Below are 24674 nucleotides of genomic sequence, written 5' to 3'. Positions count from 1 at the left end.
CGTCTTTTTTTCCTCCACGGTTTAAAGAAATCTCGATGGGCCTCTCGAGACAGTCGTTAAAAATTCGCGACGCGACTTGGCCTCGGCGGGCGTCAAACAGTTTTTCACGAACCCTTTCCGTCACTTCCGACTCTCGGTTAATCATCGTCAAAGTCCATTCGCGAGGGGCAAAGGATACGGAAAGAGAAAATCTGTGTTGGCAAACAATTACATAGACATATCTTTAAGATATCGCACAAAGTAAAGACACATTGATATAATTACAAAATATATATATATATACGATATATAACACGATACAAAAATACACTCGATTATATTCGTTCTCTTTTTAGTTGCATTTTAAAAGAATTATATTCAATATGTGTGTATCATTTATCATTTACCATATATGCGATGCTGCAGGCATCAATAATTCTTTGCATTATCTACAAAGCTATGCGAATAAAACTCGGGTATCGACGTACTCGCCTGGATCGTACACACATCGATTAAACGAAGCATCGCCGTAACCTTTCCCCCTCGAGTACCGCAAAACAGGAGCAATTTTATTCAAATCGGCGACGAACAACAGCCGGTCGACCGTATCCGGACGGAGGTAGAAAAAGGCGAGGAAAAAGACGCGGAATAAAATCGTGCCGGGCAGCCTCTCCTTCTCTCACGGGGCTTAAGGAGAGTCCCAGGGATGCCCAAGCGAGAGCGCCCGGGATCGTCGTCGCCCGTCAAGTATCCCGCAGTCACGTCGAACGAACGAACGAACGAACGAACGAACCGGTGGAAAGGGTCGAACTCACGGAAACTTGAGAACCCCCGGTGACAATTTCAATTCTCTCTGTCTCTCGTCCAACCATCTTCTCCTCGCTCGCGCTCCTCCTCCTCCTCCTCGCAACCCGGTGCTCCTCGTCGCGAAAGGGGTGACCTAAGATTCTTAAAACTTCTCACGAGATTTTTCGATTTTAATTACAGTTTTAACATATTTTAATAAAATCCTTCGCCGTCTTCGCGAGTCCGTCCTATTCGCGCCCTTTCCCCCTCCCCCATCCCGCCCGCCTCTTTAATTCCCCGCCAACTTTCAATCCTTCTCCCTCGCTCGATCCGACTCTTGCCACGGACTGTACAGCCTTAATGTTAACCCTTTCGTTCGTTCACCCACACCCACACCCGCAACACGCTCACCTACCCGCTCACTGTAGTGGCGTAACACCTGTTCCTCGAGAGAACGAGGAGAAGCCAAAATTGAAGGTTCCTCCATCGGCTATGCGGGGCCCGGTCCGCCGTTCTATCAGTTTCGATTCTTCCTTACGGCGCTGAGGAAGGAGCGGGGTAGCGATTTTTCTACTTCGGGCGAACGCAATTTTTCAATCGATCGAAATCAATGGAAACAAGATCGATAAACCGTAAGCCCACTAAATACATCGTGACATAAGTTTGAGAAACATCGGAACGTATATAATAATACGCGACGAGATGTAAAAACACACGTACTTGCCACTGTGTATGTGTATCGTATTGAATTTTTTCAAAACATTGTGTTTACGTATAAAAGACATTATATATACTCGCGATAGATACTCGCACGGCAGTTGCCTTACCGGACCTTAATGGACCTGACCTAATGTAGAAATTTTGTCGAGTTCCGCCATTGATTTTGGACGCGACTGAATTGAAAATCGTAGTATCGTTAGGTAGCAAGTTGCACCGAATCCTTTATCTCGCGATCATAAACGTAGATACTTGGCCTTGCAATACCACGACCTTGGTAATTTGGAATCGTCGAGTTTAGCTATCGATACGATTCGTAATTCACACGATACAACGCCGCATTATTATTTCGCACGCTCTCTCGATTCTTTATATAACGCGCACGCAATGTGTTACTCTATTTCTTAATATATTTATATAAAAACTAGGGCGATACGAGGATCGATCGAACTGCGCGCGTTTTGAAATATCCATGCCGAAACCGTGAGAAGGAATATAATACCTTGGAACGACAACGTCTTTTATTCGGTATTAAAGATGATGAGAAAATATTTTTATTTACAAATTCTAATAAAATATACAATCGTATAGTCTTTATCTAAACGATGTTACGTATAAGGATAAAAAGCAGTTCCACGGTAAATATTCCGTCGAATTCTCGTCTCGTTTACTTCGGCTTTGTTTACTCTATCGAACGACAAGTATTATTCGGAGCGATACTGTCGCGCGTGTTGGATGATTTGTATGAAAAGGGACGAGATCGGACGGTCTTGTTCGGTTTCGGCAGTTGGAGATGAACGATGGCGGATCGACTAGCGAATTACGAGGACGGTCAGGGTCGATCCGCCATTCCCCCGTTGCTCGGCGAAAAGTGCAGCGTACCAACTAACCCCGGCAGTTCTTCTCGCAGATCTTCATGCACAAGAACGCGATGCAGATGCACGCGAGGGAGCTGGGCGCGGGTGCGCTGACGGCGAGGCCCGGTGGCGGTATCGCCGGAGGTCTGGCCGGCCTCGGCGTCGGTGTCGGCGTCGGCGTCGGCGTCGGACCCGGCGGCATGATCGGTGGCAACGAGGTTAAGCCGCATCAGTGCCAGCAGTGCCTCAAGTCGTTCTCCAGCAATCATCAGCTCGTGCAGCACATCAGGGTCCACACCGGCGAGAAGCCTTACAAGTGCAGCTACTGCGACCGAAGGTTCAAGCAGCTCAGCCACGTGCAGCAGCACACACGACTGCATACGGGTGAGTGTGACTGTTGTCGTTTTCTTTTCTTTTTTTTTCCCCTCTTCTCGATTACGATGATCTCACCCCCGCTTCGATTAAAATCGGCCGTCGTGCGTAATCGATCGGCACACCGACCATAAATTAATGCGGAATAATACGCGTTAAACCCTCTTGGTACCCCGCCTACACACCCGCGCGCATACCGGCGCCCAAGGCTCGTCGTCGCCGTTATAGAATCGCGCCGAGTTATTGGTCGATAAATTAGTGCGCGAATATGTATTGCTTATAGTAAATTCTATGAATACTATATCGGCCAGGCTATAGCCAATAATCAATAAATTAATATGCAGTTATTGTCTGTACGGGCAATCATGCGTCCCGATTGTGACTAACTTGAATGCGCAACGGTGCGAAATTGCTTTGTGCATGCAACACGCGTGCGAGTAAAATATTTCTACGTATAGAGTAGATTCGGCGAAACGAACCAACGAACGAACGAACGAACGAGTGAACGAAAGCGTGCGCATCCAATCGCTCTGCTCTTTCGCGCCCCGCGTGGCTCTCCGATAATATAATAGATAACGATGCATCTCTGCAGCCGCGTAGAAGGCGGACTAAAATAACATCGATCGGGCCGCGCACCAAGGATTCGCAATAATGAGAAAACCCGATCTGGCTGCAAAGGCGAGCCAATGGGTCGCGTCCCGTTAGAAAGAATTTCATTAAGGGATGAGCGTAGTCACTCGGAAGGTATTAGCCTCGCGAGCGAACGGTCAGCGCGCGCCGTGCACGGCTACTAGACCCTTGGAAAAATCTCGTTGACCTTAACGAAGATTTGCTTTGCCGAGGCAGTGAAAAAAAGGAAAAAAAAGAGAGAGAGAGAGAGAGAGAGAGAGAGAGAGAGAGATGAATACTTGGCATCGGGTATTCGAGCTATTTAATCGAATCGTCCGAGTCGGTGCGGAGCGAAAGAGAGATTACGAGACCCTAAGTAACAATCGATCCGAGGAAAAGCTCGTCGACAAAGTAAACGAATCCCTAACGGTTTCGACATGAAACGTATCGAGTCGAGTCGTTTTCTCAAACTTTCCTAGCAAACGAGCTACAAGCATCGCGCGACACAAACTCGCGCGTATAATCGCGACGCGTGTTTCAACGCGGCTCGAGCCTCGACACCGCACGCTCCATCGGAGTGTCGTGGCTTTTGACAAGAATATCCAGCGTAACCTGCATTCTCCGCATTCGCGGAGATCATCTTTTTATTTCTACACCGCGCCGCGCTTCGGCCTGCCTGACTTTTCTTAACCGTAAATTAGCGGCGAGAGAAGGACTCGCATTGATTTTAGCCGGCCCATCTCTCGACCTCCCGTCTTTTCGTTCTATGTCTCTCTTTCTCGCTCCATGTTGCGACCACCCACGGCCAAATAACTACCGCTCAGCCACCCCTTACATTAATAACCGCCCTTCCCGACATATCCCACCCCTCGTCATCGTCCTCCTCCGCAGGGTGGTGCTCAAGCTGGGCGTGTATGCACGCGCGTACCTAGAGGGTCGCTTTGCATTTCCACACTTGTGTACCGATAAAATATTTTAAATGCACCCGTATGCACAGCCCCCGACTTGGGTTGCATCGAAAGAGAGGGTGCGAAACCCGCAACGGTATCTCGTCGACGAGAGCTACGAACGCTCGAGTTTCGCATTTTGCCACCAATCGGAATATTTCTATTTTCAAAGGCGTAAGGAAGACGATTGAACGATGCAAAAATTTATATCCGCGCAACACGCCAACTCGACAAACTTGTTGGCTCCTTGTGAATTATAAATTTTGCCTCTCTCCAAACGAACAAACAAGCTCTATGACAATTTAATCGATTAATCGCGATTCCATCGCGTTTATCGCTACGTTATTTTATCTATTACATTATAATTAATGATGTTTCACGATAAGTATATAAAATTCTAACAACGTACGAAGAAGATCCACAAATATTCAAAAGAGCATGGATTTTTTTAATCGTTATATCGTCCTTTCATTGGATAAAGTGTCGCATCGCTGCAAAATCGATTTTATCTAGTTTTTTTTAATTTATTTATTTTTATTTTTTTTTTATTTTATTTACCACACACACTCATGCGCGATGCAAAGATTGTGTATTTGAAAATAGAAAAAAAATTGGGGAAACAATGACGTTTGGCACGCGCTTAATTAATATGGCCGAGTAACGCGAATGCAAAGCGGCGCATACTCGCAAACTCGGCGCGCATTTTTGCAACAGAGCGCATCCCGTTATAGCGTTTGCACCGCGTATTGATTTCTCATTTCGATGAAATTCTGACGCGACGGGGCACACACAGCGATTGGTCGCTGGTATTCAAAAATCGGCGGGAATTCGCCGGCGTGCCGACGCGCCCACTCCCCCTCCGCCCAGTCCCCCTCGTTCCATCATCGTTCCGCAAATATGCTGCACACGAGTTACATCTCGTTCGCGTGCATATACGTGCACGCGTGCGTCTATATATTATACATATAATTCATTAACCGAAATTTGCGAGAACGCAACGGCCGATAAAACGCGTGCGGGGAGGGGGATGGAAGGGCGCGAGGCGAAAGAACGGGGTCGGGAGAAGGAGGGAGGGGGAGAATATAATATCGACGAGTGTCCACGATATCGATAGCTGCTGGTCAATATCTGTAGCGTAGACAAATACCTGGCGAGAGTATATAGAGGGCAAGGGAGAGACGAACCGAGAGCGTGCGCGAGAGGGAGAGAGAGAGAGAGAGAGAGAGAGAGAGAAAGAGCAAGGTCCGTCCACACTCCCTCTCGCGTAGGGATGACCAAACGGTCCGGGCCAATGAGGGATCCGCTCGCCCCACCGGGATGGTCGAACATGAAAAAGCGCGGGAATTTTTCGATCGTCCGATCGCTCAATAATGGAGCCGAAGTTACGCGCCGCCACCGTCGCAAACGCGCACGACCGCGCGAGCGCGTCAACACGCGCTCGTTTATGTATGCATTGTTCGCGTACGTAAACGCCGCACATGCACGCATGTACCTATACGTGTCTGTAAACGTGTGCGACGATTGGGATGCAGAGGGATAGAGATAGAGAGAGAGAGAGAGAGAGAGAAAGAGAGAAGGAGATAGAGTCGGTGCGCATAGGCAGATCAGAGACTACCAAAGATTATCCCTTCGGCAACGGGCAAAACTCAATTTCCCGGCCAAAATCTAATGATCGGCCGCCCTGCGCGCCAGGGATTAATCGGTTTTCCCGGAGCCGCTAACCGGGCACGTGTATATCGGCTGCGAAAATCGAAAAGCGGCTAAAACGGCGCGGGACGATCTCAAAGGACAATGGTAAAGGATTGTTAAACGCTCGCGATAGCCCATAATCTGGGTGCCCATCCGGTAACATCTATGACCTAATGATCCATCTATGAGCGTAATTCGCGTTACGAAAGACGCTGATGCGTAATGGCCGCGTTATCGATAACACATCGGTATTCTCGCCCCGGAGCGAATTTCGCAACAGTTGCGAAATCGATCGGACGTAATTCGTGAAAGATATTCGCGGAGAGAGAACGGAGTGCGCGATTTTTCCGTCTTTTCCGCAAAGACCACCGAGTGTGCGGTTAAAAAGATGATTTTACCCCGTCGTGGGGTAAAGGCATGGGGGCCGATGATAGCGGGATGCTTGAAAAAAGGAGCACGTTCTACCGGCGAAATTGACCGGACAATTTTAAAGCCCACTTAATACTGCGAAAAATTGCCGTTTCGTCGGCGCATGAATAAAAATTAAGTCTTCCGCCTCGACCTCCGTCGTATTCCTCCGCCCCGCTTCTGCGCGCGAAACAGTTTGGAAACGACGCCTGCATATCCGTATTTACGAGATGGTGGTGGTGGTGGTGGCGGTGGTGGTGGTGGCGGCGGTGCCGCCGTAAAACGGGCAAAAGGACGAACGCTCCTGAATTCAGATCCTTTCCCTACCACCTCCTCCCTCAAAAATCCTCCTTTCTCGTCCGTCGCTCTCTCGTTTCCGCCCCCTCGCTTCCTCTCTTCGGCGACGTTTCGCCAGCGGTCTGTTCCGGGTCCGCGCCTTTTTCCGTCCCTCTCGCACTTTTAATTCGCTAATTTCGCCCGGTTAAGAATTCATGCGGCGGAATGACGGTCTCGACGGTGACGTCTCGAGAAAAATCAAAGCGATGAGAAAGCGAGGCGAGGTGGCCGAAGAGGGGGAGCGACGGTGGTCCCTTTATGACAAATGGCGCGGAATGAAAGATTAAACAACAGCGTAAAGCGACGCTTTGAGCACGAGAAATATAAAAAGTGACGACGCGACGAAGGTGGTAAACGCGAAAAGTCTCACGAAACGTACTCGTTCCGCGTTCGAGTGAGATAATTTTCTTTCTTATTCGCGCCGGCCAATTTAACGCGAATTCGGTAGATTCCGCGTAAATGCCGCGGATGGCGCAAAATCTTCGTATTTCGAGCATATTCTAAATCCGGAAGTCGATTAATTTTCCTTCATTAAATATAAAGCGCGGGCTAATCAGCCAACCGACCTATAGCCTCGCTATGAATGTTTTAACGGAGAGCGAACGTTAGTTCTAATACACGAGCCCGCGTGCAACGCGGCGTACTCGTAAATTGCTCGTACGCCGTAGAATTCACGCATTCGTGTAATTTTGCGAGCGACGTAACCGGCCCGATGTTTAGTAATTAACACACTCGATTCTCCAGTTTCGTCGCGGCAATTTAAAAAGACGCGATATCGTCTTATCGATAGACGCCGGAGCTCGCTGCAACTTTGCGATCTTTCTTCTTACGTAAACTAGCTTTACGTAAGTAAGTTTGACTCTCTCTCCCATGTGCTCTGACATATAACTAATATATACCGTTTACAAAAGATATAATTATTACACAAAATATAATATAATATAATATTGAATAATTCAAACAAATATTCTTCAAATAAATAACGTGAGAGATGCGCTTTATACGTATACCATATATACTATTTTATTTCACTAGCAAAAGTCGTTCCGTTCTTTCGTCGAATGTGTTTCGTTCGCAGCCGTTAAAGTACCGGTGTGTTCCGTGAGAAAAGATACGGGGAAGTGCGAGGGAAGAAAAGAAAAATGTGATTAATCCGGGAGGAACGCCGTATGGTCCGTGGCTGGAAAAAAAAAAAAAAGAAATGAACGTATAGTCACGGCGCATATGCATAGCCTCTATCGACGCATCGGGCTATTCTAATCTTCTACCAACCCTTGTTCCGCATTTTTTACGTTAGGGTCAATTTGAATGGAGCCTCTACCGTGCGGGGAGTACGAGGAGAGGGAGGACGACAAGGTCCGACGATACGTAGCAATATCTCGCCTACGCTTTCTTTCTTTCATTCCGACCGATGGACGTATCGAAACCAATGATTTTTTTATGCGTCTGCCCGCTGTTGCGATCGCTTCCGCGATTAAATATCGACGTCGTGACGAAAGGAGAATTATATAGGTACGATCGCGAATCGCCTTGGCAATTTTTCTAAGTAAACTCGGCTTGAGAGCCAGAAAGCGCGCTGATTGTCACAGCGCGACTGTTTGTGATACGAGATAAGGAATCTCGGTGCAATGTTTGCACGGCGCAGCTGTTGACAGATCCGAATGGCGAACTAATAGCCGGTGAACTGACATCTTTTTCTTTTCGCGCAGCATTGTGACGATAGAAAATTCGTCGAGAAACAAATGAATTGAGAAAAAGGGACACGCTACGTGATCATTTAATCTTGGAGAATCTAAATTCTAATCTTAGCGAAATCGAAACTTCTCTACGTCGCTTCTTCACCATTTCTTCATTTTTCTCGGCGTTATTAATTATAAGTAGAAACGAATTGCGGAATGTAAGTGCCACGATTTCGAATTGCTCGTCGGACGAGGAACAACGGTTAAGTCCTTTTTCACGGAGCTCGACGGAGTCTCCTACCTTTTTGTTCAACACCTTGTACGGCGTTAGTGGTCGATGAAACTAATTACGCGGGATGGCAAAACGTGGGCTATAGTATATGCATATTGTGAGGTATAGTGCACTTACCTCGTTTTTTCCCACCCGCGGTTAATTAAAATTTAATGGCTAGGCAAACCGCGCGCGTAGCTCGCCTAGCACTCGCCGGACAAATCACGTGACTCGAGAGTTCTCCGTAGTTCAGTTATGAAGAAAGGAAGTGAGAGAGAGAGAGAGATACTTTTAAATAGAATTTACAACGTTCCTCTCCAATAGTCCGCGTTTAACGTACGAGCCAATTTTATTACGTAATCGGATTATATCTGTCGCTTCAACATTTCGAATACTTGATATTTTAGCGTCACTAGGAAAAAAAAAAAAGTGTACGTATCAGTTTTAATTTAATCAAAATTAATTAAGTCCAAAGCATCGTAAAGCGCGCTTTTGATATGCGACAAAACTCGCGGGACAAACCATATTTTATTTCTCATCGCTATAGATAGATTTTTCTTCAAGTCGCATTCACTTTTTCCCGCAGCACGCAAATCCGCAGCGCGTCCTGAGATTGTTGCCATGAGAGCGATTTTTTTTTTTCGCGGCTATCTTATCGCTCGTAGCTGATATAGAATAGTCCGAGATGCAGCAATATGAAGTAATAAGTATTCGTCGAAGTATAAAAAGCAAGGTCGCGTTAGTTTTCACGCTCTCGTGAATTCGCCGTTATTATTTAGCGCGGACGTAAAAGACGATGCCTCTCCACCTTCCCCCCCACCCCCACCCCTCACCCCGTCCCTTCCTCCTATAATCGATCGCAATTTTGCGAATAAACGTTCGCAGCTTTGGAAGCAGCAATTAAGAATGAGATTGTCGGGAGTGAATCGGGACGACTCCGGAAACGACGAGATTCGCGATTTTCGCGAGAGACGCTTAAAGAGACACGGACGTTTCGATCTTTAAAATTCGGCCGAAAGTTCACCCTCGCTTCACTGACTTACTTACGCGTAACCCTTTCGCGAAAGGAGGCCGGCGGCTCTCCTTCAAGGATTCCCCCGGCGAGAACGAAAATTCCTGTCCACGTTGACGAAACATAAGGAATATTCGAAGCGCAAATAAAAATATCCCCGCGCCCCCGGCTTCATTTCTGGCGTAAATTAATTATTCCGCGAGGAAAAAAATTTCTCTCTCGTTCTCGGCGGATGGAAGCATTTTCTCATGAAACGTTTCTCGAAAGGTATACCCGCGCAAATATTGTATTATATCGAAATAATGCATCGCCGTTTATTTATTTATGATTCAATTTCCCGCGTCGTGCTTTTACTAATGAATGGCCGATGCTGCCGTGTCGCGTGAATAACGAAACCTTCGCTTTATTTTGCTCGAAGCTTAAAAAAATCCTTCCGCCATATGGCTGTACCGTGCGGGGAGGGAGGGGGAGGGGGAGGGGGAGGGGAGGACAAAGGGATTTCGAGCGGAGAGCCGAATTTTCAAACGAGTACTCGCGATCGCGAACCCTTCCCGTTTCGCAATCCCGGTGATAGGCCGAGTGTATAATTACAATACTCGTCGGTGAACGGGTTGCGCGCCTAAAGAAATGTAGATTAGCTTTCTAATATGACACAAAAATTTAGGATCCTTTGCGCAAAATCGGATACGATTGTTCGCGTGATCGTGAGCGTTTTAGTCGCGTCGCGCGGAGAACCGGTGTCAGTAGGTTAAGGACAACTTAATGCTCCCCCCCTCTCAGCATCTCTGCGATGTAATAATTTCGCGCCGACAAATGCCGCCGACGTTGGCGGAACGGGGCTGATGCGTTTTCTTCCCTTTTCAATTTTATTTTTTTTTATTTTTTATTTCCCCCCCCCCCCCCCCCTCCTTTTCACATCCGTGTTATCGATAGTTTGTTATCGGCGCGCACGAGAGATAGGTAATCCTCGCCGTTCAAGTATTTATTTTGCATCTGCAATTACTCCGTTTATCGATGACGCGTCTCGCGCTATCGCATCACCCGGCTGTTCAATAATCCAATAAAGAGAACGAGATGTAGAGAATGAGAACCTCGGTACCACGCTCTCTATACGGAATAAAAATCTATGCATGTTTAAACGGAACAAGTAAATGCAACGGCGCGATTATTTCGCTGACATTGCGATTGCGAGACGCGATACCACACGAGTCTGTATATAATTGTAACATTAATGCTATATCTTATTGATATTATTAATGACTTGGTAATATTAATCATCGCGTCTGTGAGATTACGATATGGCATAAATTTAGTCTTTACGAATGACTAATTTATCAATCGCAATATCTAAAGAAATTTCAAATAAATTAATCTCTATAAAATTCGTGAATTTGTCAAGTATCGAGAATTTCTCAATCGAGGAGTATATTATTATTTCAATTGAACACAAAGAACATTATTCTCGTAAACAAAATTATGCTCCAGTATCAAAGTTTCTTTCTCGGTCTATAATAGTGTCAATAATATTTTCCATCTTTGCGAAGAGAAGAGAGAGAAGCGTGTCTGTCTTTTTCTTTTTCTTTTTTTTTTGCCCCGCGCTCGGCGATATCGAGAGAGCCTCGTATTGGAAAGATTTACGCGGACCATTTATATCGAGCGCTCGGGGCCATCGGGGTCAAGAATATTGAGCACGGCCGGCTATAAAATAAGATGTAGATTTCCATCTAGTAAACTTTCTACACGGCATGTGTGGGAGGTAACGCGCGGGGACGCGCCATACGGTATACGCGAACGGGGCCGTCTTACGTTGGAAACTTCGGGACTACTCAGCTTTGCGAGTGCACGAGAGATACGGTGTTACATACACGTGAACGTGTATTATCTATGTGCTAAGGTACGCGTACTGTCGACGTGCGCGATAGGCTTAAAGGCGCGTGGACATTTCGACGATGCGCGAGCTTAAGCTCGCTCTCTCGCGAACGATTATTTCAGGAAACGCATTATAATTTTTAATACTGTTTCTTTCTTACTCGCACAAGTAGATAGAGATAGGTTTGCGATTGAAAAACAAGCCGATCTTACTTTGGCAAATTTTTCCCTTAGATGATAAGATGAAATCTTATCTATAATCGAAGCCGTTTGCAGCGGGGTACGTTGTTAATTCAGTTGTACGATTCAACGTTATCGAGAAATCAAAGGTTGTTCAACTGGCGAAAGTTGAAGGGATCTTACGAACAAATGGCTCGCGATGAAAAATCGTAAAGACACGAGGGTGGTCATCGGGACTTAGCTCCGGCCACTCGACAGGCCGAACGTTCGTTCCGAGACATTAATTTTTACCCCTTTCTACCCCGTTCTGCCTAATGATCCGAGGTTCGCCATCGTCGTACGACGACAAAGAGAGAGAGAGAGAGAGAGAGAGAAATGCGGGGAAAACGTGAGCGACAAAAAAAAGGTCTCGACGAAATGCCTGTTAAGCGACGAAAGATCGTCGTTAGAGGAAAAGGGGCGACGATCTTGTCCCGCATCCAGAAACGATGATCGTTACCACTCTCGAACGGATGCGGATGGATGGTGGAAGTAGGCGCCGCGTGTACTCCTCTTCCGGTGTCTTATATAATTCGTCCTCCTTTTTTTTCTCTCTCTCTCTCTCTCTCTCTCTCTCTCTCCTCGACTAGAAGCACGGTGACGAAGAATCACTTCAACCCCTCGTTTCCATGGGCCCTCCCTCCCCCCTCCCTCCCCTCTTCCCGACTCGACTCGTTTTCGCTGCCCCCTTCGCTGCCGAGAGCGCCGTCTCGGCGACAATGGGTCTCATCAGGCATCGGGAATAAATTATGCTCGGCTCAGAGTCCGCGGGAAAAATTACGGACCGGCTCGAAATTAGAGCTTGTCGCGCGCGCGCGCGGCGACAGCCGACGAAGCGGAGAACTTGTCGGCCGAGTATTCTGCTCGAGGAGTTTTTTTTTTTTTTTCTCTACGGAAGTGCGTGGCCTACGTGTAAATTCGCGTTCCCACCTGGCGATTTCTAACTCCGACCTTAATCTCCGCGAATTTCTCTGCCGGATTCGATATCGAACTTTCGTTAAACGTTTGATCTCCCGAACTCTCGAGGACTATTGACACCGGGGAGTACAATAATAGAACGTCCATGACCTCGCGCTAAATTGACAGCGTATTCGCGAATGATATCGAGGTGAGAATGTTTCGCCTAATCTATCGTGATCCTGAATATTTCACGCGCGGGCCGAACGATTTACAGGATCGAAATTGATCGCAGAAAAAAAGGGTTCATCGGCCTCGATGCGTGGAAATAAGCCAAAACGATCGGGAAGGGTTTTATGAGCCTCAACCGGGGTCGGCGACCCCGATGTTCCCCATGGACGGTCCGAAAAAAAAAGCGAAAGCATTGGTAAAAAAAAAAAATAATAATAAAGTAAAAGGTAAAGAGTTTCGGGCAAGGCAGGTGAAGCGGCTTCGAGAGGGTAAGAGGGCGAGAGCGAACGGGAGGGAGAGAGACGGAACAGGGGAAAGATAGAGTGAGAGAAGGGACTGTACCATATGCCCGAATAATGTTCCACCCGCGCACGACCCGACCAACCGGCAACAACAGAAAGTTCGTTGGCATCATCATCATCATCATCATCATCGTAGGAAAAACCGCGGAACCTCTTCGAGCGTTGAATGACCTTTCCCGCGAATTCTCAAATCTCTGCTTCTTCGCGATAAAAATGTCCAAGTAAGCTAAATTTGTCGAATTATTTGAATTTTCGCGATAAAAGCTTGTCGATGCTCCTAATGAATTTAATACTAATATTTTTAAGTTACTTGTGTTTTTTATACAAACACTTTTTATTTTTTAATATCGCAAACGTGTCCCAATCGAAATATATAATACACACATAGATATTGGCTCTTTCAAATTATTCTTTATACCATAGATATATATTTTCATTCAACTCCCCTCTTTTTATAAAGCGTTATCGACGTTGAACGATAATTGATCGCGTTGTCGACGTTCGACGAGCACTACGAAAAAGCTTGTTTAGCCGAATAAGAGAGAACGCAACGCGTGTCACGAAGCACGGAAATGTAACAGCGGAGGCGTAATAACGACACGCGGGACAAAGTGGAGTCGGCAGTAATCTTCGCTTCGTAAAACTTTCATGGCCGCCGACTTAACTCACGCCGACTGACGTTCGGTTGACGACGAGCGAATAGCTCGCATTCGGCGAAATAAACGCGTGCCTAACCAAGTTACGAGATTATCGATCAACTATATTACCGCCCCTTACCGTTCCCGGTCCGCGATTCCCGAACACGTTTGCCCGCATCGTCGAACGTAAGTATCTCGCCGCCGCCAACGGGCCGAGACTAGATCCTCGCGAGCCTGCCTGTTCGTTCGCTTACTCGCTCGCTATCGACTGGAAAATTCGCTTCAATTCGGTCGACGTCCGTGTTCGCGTGTACGCGAACCTTGAACTTTCCGGGCGCGGAGGCCGCGCGACGTCGGCGGCGGCGAGTTGCAAAATGCAACGGCATCCCAAGTGCATCGTTACCCCGTGCGTTGTCTAGATCCGGGATTGAATCTCGGTATAAATATTTTGCCTATATTTCGGACTTGGTTTATTTCGAGCGTCGACGGTAGACACGCGAAAACGATCGCTTATATTCGCTTATATTCGCGGCAAGATAGAAACTAGAAATCGAAATCTGTTATAATTTTGTCGAGCCCAATTTTAGACACACTACACGCGCATACATACGGCAAGATGTATCTTACATGAATCGTCGTACGTCTATATTCTATATCGAAAATTCAATCGATCGAAATCATACAGGTTTCGACGCCTGTAGATTCGTTTCGCGCTTTCGATACGATAGTTGGCGCGATACTTGCAACGCAAAACTAAGCCGATCGAACTGGCTGGGAACGAGTCGAGCTAGATCATTGTATATTTTCTCGAGTGTATAATTCATCGTGTCGCGAATGCCGCGAAGGCAACGCTGTCTTCGACGAATAACAGAAAATCGGAGGGTTTCAACCCCTAAATGCACTTTGGAGAACGATCGTTGACGGCGAGTTTAGAAGAGGCTGTACCAGGGATGATTTCGCTTCGACTACCGATGATGACTGTACCCCGCTGAATGCGGGGGATATATACTCACACATCGACACATCCTTGCACAACGACATACACACGAGAGAAATTTCGCACGTACGTACGTACGTACAGCACATTCGCCCCAGGGGGTAGAAATCATTAAATGGGCGTGGCGTGCCCGTGGTTGCCCGGATGACGGTCACGTGAACCAAGATGGCCGCTAACCGGGAGGGATCCCCTCTTTGCAACAGTCATTTGTTATCGGCCATTTTATTTTAATGATTTCCATGCATGCGTGAAACGCTCCGCTGCATCGCTCGGGAAAGGGATGCATTCTCTCTCTCTCTCTCTATCTATCTACCTCTTTCCCTCTCGTTCGAATTCTATGTGCCTGGTAACGTGTTCTCTTAGCGCAATATAACGCTATACCCAGCCGAATCCTGGCGCTAACGCCAGTTTCATGGTAATTCCGATTCCGATAAATTTCCAGGCGCGTCCACGCGTAATGCTCCGCGCTCTTCTTTCGATAAATCTCATGGAATCCGCCGATAATTATTTTCGCGGAAAATAATTTCATCTTTCCGACGTGCTGTGCGTGACAACACCGTAGCCGATAACTTTAGCGATGTTAATCACCGCGTACGCAAAATGGACACACCTCTCCTCCATGGTAGCTTTCGCGAAATATCGTTTGACCGCGTATTCTAACACCTCTGCAAAATTAACAGCCCGTTTTCATAACTTTGAAAACGGGCTGTTAACTTTGAAAAATAATACAATGATTTAAAGATATGGGATAAAACTTTACATTCTTTTTGTTACATGAAAATGTTCTTATTTCGAATGTAATATAAGATGATACTATTTTTTTAATAAAAGTCTTGAAATGCTTGCGGAAAATTCTTCGAAAAATGACACATCTTTTAAGAAGAAAGATTTTATCTTGTGGTAGTTTGACAAATTTTCGAAAAATCATTAAAAAAAGTCTCTTATTTTCACGATCTCAATCATCCAAGCTTCGCATAGAGAGAGAGAGAGAGAGAGAGAGAGTTAGAGCCTTTAATATAAATGACCATAATATTATAGAACAGTATTGGTAAGCCGTTTTATTTACAAGTCACTTTATTTCGAAATCATTTATCTGATAAAGTAAATTGATAATAATAATATGCGTCCTTTCTCAAGAAACATACATCACGTTCGCAAAAAAAAAAAAAAAAAAAAAAAAGAACCAAAAAAAAACATGACGTTATATATATATTTTTTTTAAATAATTAGTCGCTGGCGACTAATTTTCCGAAATGAAAGAATTCGTTCAAGGGTGTCGAACGAAGAAATAGAAGATGGTTTCGGTATAGCAGTTAATTAGTTAGCGGTTATATAGTACGCTTGATTATTAATGATTGTCACGGGAATAATTATCAAAACACAACGACTCAATTGTTCGGCTCTTGCATTAGCCGGGCTAGCGAAACCGTAATTAATGTAGACCGATAAACGCGGCGCGCCCGTAACCCGTCTAAATAATTAATTCTTCATTTTTGTTGCGGCGCGACCGCGCGCGAGAATGACGTTTACTATCGCGAATTTATTAATATGTGCGCGACTCTAATAATACACGCAGGATAGAATCGCAGAGTTTCCCCAGGGTATCCTACGATCGTTGTTGTCACGACGGAAATCTTTTTATATTCGCTTCCTCCACTAAATGATGAAGGAATCAACGATTCCCGGACATGTAAGAGAATTAAAGGAGAATGTGTCACATTACCGTCGTACTTTTAGGCTAAATTTGAAACTTAATCGCTTCTCGACTCTCGCTTTAGCAAGAGAATCAGCGCGGATAAATGTACTTTAATTAGCAACGAGCCGAGCTATAGATCGCCTTTTCCGAAAATACTTTGCCGTCGAACCAAGGTTAATGCGATCCGTGTCGTACATGAGAAACTTAAATTTTTCAACGGCCACTTTGCACCATCTCGCTGTATTAAGCGCCGCGTGAATAACGCAGCCGACGTGCCGTCGAAAGACGCGAAGCGCAAAATTCAGAGGACTCTCGTCACGTAATCGTTTAACGTTATTGTTCAGTATTTCACCGCTCTTACATCTTTCTTCCCAATCTCAAATGAATTGTTGGTAATTCTTATTTTATCTTTTCCCCATAAAATGATAAAACAAATTCTAAAAATTGTTAATACTATTGTTGATTTTTTTCTCACGCAACAGATTCGTTCCTTTTCATTATACAATATATACTTTCAATACATTTTTAATTATACGTCCGTATCTTTTTTTATTTTAAATATACAGAAGAGAATATTGCTGTTAAGTAACAGAAGTTTAATATAGCTAGAATATTGTTAGTCATATCTTTATCTTAGAGCAAAGTGTGCTACTTTCAAAGAGATACGCTGATCAAACGAGAATCCGCTGAAATGCATTGATAAGTGGAATAAGCTCATTCATGAGTCTTGATAATAATATAATACATATAATATTGCAGCTACATGTACCATATAGGCTAGTTTCTAATCCTCTCCACCATTATCTCTTTTTTTCTTTATTTACAATTGAATTTCAATTCGCAACTTTGAAGCGTCTAATATGCCATTTGTCTGCCTTTCTAAAGCATCAAATTAATCGTTTTGTCTCGTGTATACCAAAGTATAGGAGGAGGCATGAAATATTGCGTCGCTCTCGATAATTGCGTAAATTCGTTCACCGCCTTTCGCGCGCCATCGCTGTCATCGTGAATTTTTCCGGGGAAACAGTATGTATTCGCCACTATCAGCGTCCCTCACAAGCCGAAATTCGAGGTATGTATCACTCGTGTGGATTACTGAACGAGTGTCATAGAAGGTCGCGAGAGCGAAAGAGCCGGGGGTCGAGGGGGACTCGCCAGGAGAGGAGAGGGTCATCGGTGCGAACGATGCACGTGCGTGTGAGTGCGTGCAATTTAATGATTTCCAGCCGGAATTTCGATGACGCCGGGAGCAAGGGGAAAAGGAAGGGAGAGGGTCGAACATGGGATGGGGAAAAGGGAGAAAAGGGAGATGGAGAAACGCGCGGCCGGAAGAGGGAACGATCGAGCGCGGCCGCGAGTTGGTCAGGGCCGGCGCGTTTCCGTTCGCGAATTCCTGTGCAAGGGATGGATATAGAGAAAGAGAGAGAGAGAGAAAGACAGATAGATTGACAGAGAGATTGGCACGAGAGAGAGAGAGAGAGAGGGATGGATGGAAGGAAAAAGGTAGAGACACGAGAACTCGGAACGAGAGAAAAGACGCTCGGCCGAGAGCGAGATGGGGCGTAAATTTTCTAGCAGTGCGTTCATTTGTTCGTTGAACGAAATGCGAATGCATTATACATGGATTGCAGGGGACATTAATTTTCTGCCGTGGACGTGTAGTGGGCCGCGCGCGCGGCAGGGCCGTGCCGAAGGGGTTGGAGGGGGCTGCGGAGGGGGTGGTCGAGCGCGCGAGGGAGTTGGGTGGCCATCCATCCGGTATATAACATCTACCCGGTACGGTTGTGCGGGTGCGACCGACCAGCAGCACACACACCACCGGTCAGACCGACCAGTCGTGGTGGTGGAAAGGCGGAAAGGAGGGAGGTGGCGGTTCCACGGGCTTGTTTCGTGCTGCTCACACGTCCAACCACGTGCGAGTTTTTGCCGAGTTTTCTACATACTTTCGCAAGCCCGGTGATTTTGATGAGTGGAGCGGCGAGATGTATCGGCGTCGCCGAAAAAAAATCGTCGAAAATCCCGCGGCCGTTCGGCGATGACGGCTGGCGAACGCGAGATCTCGCGAAAAGATTCGCGACTGTAGCCGGCGTTAAAGGGTCGCTCTGCGCGGCGAAAGGGCGAACGGGGTGGCAAATCATTGGACGTTCTGTCAGAGGTGTTTGATATTCCGAAAATGATTTGCGCGAACACCGCAACGCATTGGAGGAAGAACGACAATGTGAGAGAGAGAGAGAGAAAGGGAGAAAAACAGAGAACGAGAGGAGGATGTCAGAGGGTGTTGGCAGAGAGAGAGGCAGACAGGCCAAACGGGCAGAGAGAAAGAGAGAGAGAGAGAGAGAGAGAGAGAGAGAGAGAGAGAGAGAGAGAGAGAGAGAGAGAGAGAGAGAGAGAGAAAGAGAGCTCGAGGGTAGTAACCGTACGTCAAAATTAAATGTTGAAATTCGTGTAGAATGTCTGGCGCGATAAATTCATTCGTACAACAATGATCACGATTTTTAATGGAATAAAATTGAAATTGTCCGGGCCCCGAAATGACGGATAGAATTTATGGCTTGCACAAAAATACGATGTGGCAGCAAATATTATATTTTACCTACGTTATGCAGCCAGAACGATATTTCGAAATATTGAAACGCGAGATATTAAAAGAAAAATGCCTGATTAATGTGATTTTTTTCTATAACTATATAACTGCGTTATTAGATTAAAATTATACAACTTCTTACATAATCCATAATTATCGTTCAATAACACTCTTTTGCATTATGTTTCGTGTAAAGATATCGAAATGCTTGTAAAATTTTTAAAACAAATTAAAAATGAAGAATGAAAAATACTCGCTGGATGGATGCTCGCTCGGTGAAGTGCGCCGATTCGTCAAAAGTTCTTTTAAAATTCGTAATTCTTGCATTCGACAAAGGGATTCAAAGAGTCGAGATTAGACCCTTCGACCAGGCAACCTCGAGCGATCCCACCACCCTCTCCCCTTCGTTGCTCCATCTCTTGTCCTTTCGTTTTGCACGCGAGATTTTAAATTTAATCATAACTCTTCGCAGCTCTCTCCGCGCGAGGCCACGCGAATTATTATTACAGATGGGAGGTCATTATATTATACAAAAGAAATATTATTTAATTATACAAAAAAAAAAAAAAATAAATAAATAAATGGAATACTCCCGATTTAATAAAAATTAGATCGAATAAATCTTCTCGATCATAGCGGTCAAAATTGTTTTGTTACGTGTGGATCATGATCGATCAGCGTGGAATCTTGACAAAATGTCGATTTACGAGGTTTATATAACATTATATAAACGACGTTTATTATTATTATACATTTACAGATTAATATCTTAACACGGTCAATTAAACGATAACAAGATAATAAAAATGAATGCCGACTGCACGCTTGAAATACCAACATTGTACGGATATTGCCGCCGCAATATCCTTTTTTTTTTATTATTATTATTATAGCGCGAGAATGCATTGGTGTCGGAGCGGCGTTTGTCCTATAACAGTGCTGGAAAATTGACTGCTTACGTAGAAACGGATAACCGGCCGGTGTTTACAATATTCATTCCATGTCATTATTTCCCTTTTAAGAAAGAGAGAGGTGTGTTAACCCTCTCGCCACGTTTGTTCCTACCGTCGCTGTTTCCGGTAGCGCCAAGCGTATACAAAAAAGGTGAATATTACATATGTGCGAGCGTACACGTGGACGAGCTCATCGTTCTACAAATAAATATTTCAACCGTCAATTATAAGCGCCGACAATAAGAAACCACTAGACCTCCCCCCGATACCACCGCTGGTATATAACCGGGTATATTAATACGTTTTTAATTGTAGCGCGACAGAAAACATACGGTCTCGCGGGCGAAGGAAGGAAGAGTCTCTCGTGCGTCCCTTCATAAAAATACCAATAGTGTTTTTTTTTTTTTCTAACGTTATTACTTCTTGAATCCCTGAACTCCCAGATCGTTTCTACAGCATAGTTAAATAATTTTTGTTCAAGTAAGAGAAAAATAATTTTGACATTTGGCACGAAAGTTTTGATTACACGCAACGAAATATTATCTTATATACAAGGATGCTCTTTCGTTTCCTCTAGCTAGTTTCTCGCGAGTGATTAGTAATTATTACACAGTTTAATCTGTATCACGTATTGCAAAAAAAAAAATATAGGATTTATCGCATAAATAGATGCGCAAGTGGATTCTTGATGATAAATAAATTGACGTATATTTCATCTTATGTGAAAACGTTTGCAAACGCAAAGGCGTCTCTTTTCCCTTCGCACTTATTTCACGTGGGAAATAAATAGAAACGATTAGCTCGATCATTTTCTCCGGGGAATCGCTTCTTCTAATAACAGACTTGCCATGCGCGCGTACATACACGACGACGCCATATCGGCATCACTTAAAAATTCAACAGCTTTTATCGTTGCGTATCGCTTTTCTCTCCTCGTAAAAAGAAATATACATGTTGCAAAAAAAAAAAAAAAATGCATTTCGCACATCTCGATCGCGTTTTGCTTTTCCTCGCGGAAGTTCTAAATGTCAGCGCGCGATAAAAGATTGCAGAATCTAATTTTGCTCGCTCGAGTTATTTTTATTAAATCGAACACGATGAAATTCTCCAATGAATCACGCGACTGAATAAAAGATGAATCCTGCGGAACGACTGAGAGATAGGAGTGAGCGAGAGAGCAGAAGGAACAAGTGCCCGGGGTAAAAAGGATTGGGGAAGAATGTCGATATTAATAAAAGTTAAATTGAGCCAATCGCTTGTAGGAATTAGAATCGAGTCCACTCGAGACGAACGGCGAGTCGTGGAGAGGAAAAAAAAAAGAAAAAAAACGTAATAAAAAACGCAAGCTGAGAGCAACGGCAGCAGCTGAGGTCTGGCCTCTCGAATGCCGATCGATCGACGCGATTAAACAATCGAGGAGGCTACATTACTCTATCATTATTACGTGGAGACGGGAGAGGCGCTTGAATATTCTTACATCTCGATACCAAGAAAAATTTTTTTTAAGATCGTACAACGAACAACTTTGCGAATTTACGTAGAAAATACTCGCACGTTAGCTGCACTTTGAATTTACGCATTTCGTCCAGGCCATTGGCGTCTCTTCTTGTCCGCGGTACGCAAAAAAAAAATGCGATTTTTTTTCTTCCTATCTTCCTACTCTTCGATGTAGATGTAGAAACCTGTTGCATGCCCGTGCAAAAAAAAAAAAAAAAAAAAGCCCCGAGGAAAAAAAGCCGAGAGTCACTGACCAGCCAATTCACTTCCTTTTATAAGCGCGTTTTTTCACATAGCTTTTACCTTTCAAGAGCGAACCGAGGGAATGAGAGAGACATACTTGGCGAGCTGACAAACGAGTCGTTAATGACGTTTCAATCTCTTCATCAATCTTGGTCGCGCAAATCGCGAGGACAAAGTTGATATTGAATATACGATACGTTAGGAAGATGATATCCACTTTTACACGTCAATCACAGTAAACGGTACAAATGGCTTAGAAATATGAATATTTTACGCATGTACTATTACTAGTAATAGAGAAGTACTAAGATTATCACATAAGGATAATACATCGAAATATAAAAAGTTATTCCTTTGTTAAGTATTTTTCAAGTCTCCGATAACTTTGACGATATTATTAACGGTAATTAAAAATAAACAAAAAAAAATATAAATATATATTAATTTTCGTCTTTCGACGGAGAATAAAAAATTGCGAATTTCGGAATGATTTTTAGGAAAATCGCGTGGCCATGTCCGATTTCGACGAATTTGCCGATCGAGCGTGTTACGCGCACCATCGTCGACTGTAATATTAATTTACGTACGCTCGTGCACAGCCGCACGAAATTCTAATACGCCTTACGATATCTGATCGCAGGTGAACGACCGTACAAGTGCCATTTACCGGACTGCGGACGGGCCTTCATCCAACTGTCGAATTTGCAGCAACACCTGAGGAATCACGACGCTCAGGTGGAGCGGGCGAAGAACCGGCCGTTCCACTGCAACATCTGCGGCAAGGGCTTCGCCACGGAGTCCAGCCTCCGTACTCACACGTCGAAGGTCAGTCATGTATGTACCAAATCCGACGTCCAAATTCGCAAAAATTCGCTAAAAATTCACGCGGTGCCGGTATTAACCGAATGGGTCGAAAATAAATGGGAGGAGGGAGAGATGGATCGGTATCGATCTTTTTCGACAACCACGCGTAAATACTTTCGCTAATCGCTCCTCTAACGACCGACAATCTTGCATTAACTCTTTCTCGCGCGACACGTTCAGTTACTCGTACGCACGCATATGGTGGTGGTGGGTTCACGCTTGCCTCGATATTCTCTGTAGATGGATTCCCGTTTAAGCGCTCTTTGTGTATCCGCCGTTTCCTTTGTTCCGTTTCGAGGGCTCCCTATATAATCGATGCGTCTCGAGCAGGTTAAAATATTGTAGCTGTCGGGGATGCAACCGACGTGTCGAGCTTAAAACTGGCAAACGTCAAACTTGAGAATAAAAACATTCAGATTTATCAACCTAAATTATCGCGCCATAAAAATTCTAGTCTTCCTATTGTAAATAGCGTATTTATTTTGTCAATAAGGATAAATCGCGCGAGTGGCTTTGAACAGTTCCTTTGGGATCCTACGCAGCTTGCTTGGGCTTGCTTTTGCCTCTGAATTATCATACGACGCTTATCATTATGAAATCAACGTTACACGATCCGAGAAAGCCGAAGAGAGATTATCATCTGGGAGAATTTACAGAAATGTATTTCAGCTCATTATTAAATAGAAGCAAGGCAGAAACGAATTTGAACAAACTGATCATGACTAATAAACGATATCCTCGACAATTTGACGAACAAAGATGTCACGAAGGGTAAGAAGCCCTTTAATACAATGCGTCACGAACGACGCGGATCGCTGCATTTTCTCATACGAGCCGTCGTGAATGAACAATCATTGTTTACACACGTACGGGTTCCACGGTGGCCAAGGGTGCGTGCCATCGACCGGTTATTAGAGGGCCAGAGGTTTAACAAAAAAAAAAAAAAAAAAAATGCAAAAAAGTAACGCGCGTTCTGATTTGGGAAAAAGACTGCGACCCCCCATGCCCGTTAATCGAATTCACCCCTCGCTCGCGTGTAATCGCGACGCGTAGCTATTACCAGCGGAATCTTTCATCGTGGGGCAGTTTTTTTTTGCCATCGCCGTCCCACCCGACCGGCAACTGAATTTCTCAACCCTTTCGCCTTCCGCGCCGGGCACATGTCTCAACTAAAAAAAACGTGGGAAGGCATCTGTCGCCGAGGCTCTCTTTCCGCTCCTTCGTGCATCTCCTTCTTTCCTCTATCTCCGAGAAAAGACATCGAGTCTCGTCTCCCCCTTAATTATGCCGACTGTGTTATATAACAGTTTGTAAAATAGCGTTTCTTAATCATAAATTTGTCTCGATTGTAAAATGAAAATGACAGTATTGTATCGGAAAGTCCTTGGGAATTAAATGCTGATAACAAGTGATCGAATCTGTATATTTAGGATGTAGATTATCGTTATTTTTCCGAATGGTTCGAATCGCGGAATCAGGTGCGGCGCCGCGTCTGAGGCTCACGCGTGTTTAATCCGTTCACACGTTGGGGATGCCCCGGGTAATAAATATCGTTCTTTTAACACCCGGCTTATCGGGCTCCTCTAATTGAAACCTAATCCACGGCTAAAGCTTTCAGATTATCCCCCTCCGTCGTTTCCTGCACGACCTCGATAAATCTGCCGTGAAGTCACGCCGTGAGGTCCCTGGTCTTACCGACAAACCCCCGTCCGACTATTTTATTTTATTTTATTTTATTTTTTTTTTTTCTGAGAATGTACGGTCACGAAAAATGAACCGACGTATAATGACGACCCCGTTATCGCTATTTTTTTTTTACGCGCCTCGCGATAATCCTCGCAATAGTGAGAATGTTTTTCGCAGTCGAGTTATTTAATCCCTCGTTTGTTGGAATAACGAACGAAGCTTGATGAATTTTCCAGTAGTAGGGCTCGCCTGACGCGAAATTATTCCTGAATGGCAGACTTACGCGCGCGAGATCGATGCAACTAGATTAAATATTAATACGAAATATGCATCGAG

General features: G+C 44.9%; 1 protein-coding gene and 1 long non-coding RNA gene across 13 annotated transcripts in view; one reads left to right on the top strand and one right to left on the bottom strand.

Moving 5' to 3' along the window:
• LOC138941270 (uncharacterized) overlaps positions 1 to 24674 on the bottom strand; it is a 244728-nt gene that overhangs the window by 182219 nt on the left and 37835 nt on the right. The window lies entirely within an intron of this gene.
• The window catches only part of Dati (zinc finger protein datilografo), an 87902-nt gene that overhangs the window by 30231 nt on the left and 32997 nt on the right, over positions 1 to 24674 (top strand). For 7 of the 11 annotated variants that reach the window (XM_070310755.1, XM_070310752.1, XM_070310758.1 and 4 more), the window contains exons 3-4: positions 2381 to 2723; positions 22429 to 22622. In XM_070310755.1, the coding sequence (XP_070166856.1) occupies positions 2381 to 2723; positions 22429 to 22622 (537 nt within the window). The remainder of the gene's footprint in view (positions 1 to 2380; positions 2724 to 22428; positions 22623 to 24674) is intronic. The other 4 variants (XM_070310756.1, XM_070310753.1, XM_070310749.1 and 1 more) reach the window with 2 other exon arrangements.

Source organism: Polyergus mexicanus, unplaced genomic scaffold, assembly GCF_030449975.1.
Source record: "Polyergus mexicanus isolate NDT 795.1 unplaced genomic scaffold, iyPolMexi1.0 SCAF_18, whole genome shotgun sequence".
Taxonomy (NCBI): Eukaryota; Metazoa; Arthropoda; class Insecta; order Hymenoptera; family Formicidae; genus Polyergus; species Polyergus mexicanus.
This window is presented reverse-complemented; position numbering and strand designations above follow the sequence as displayed.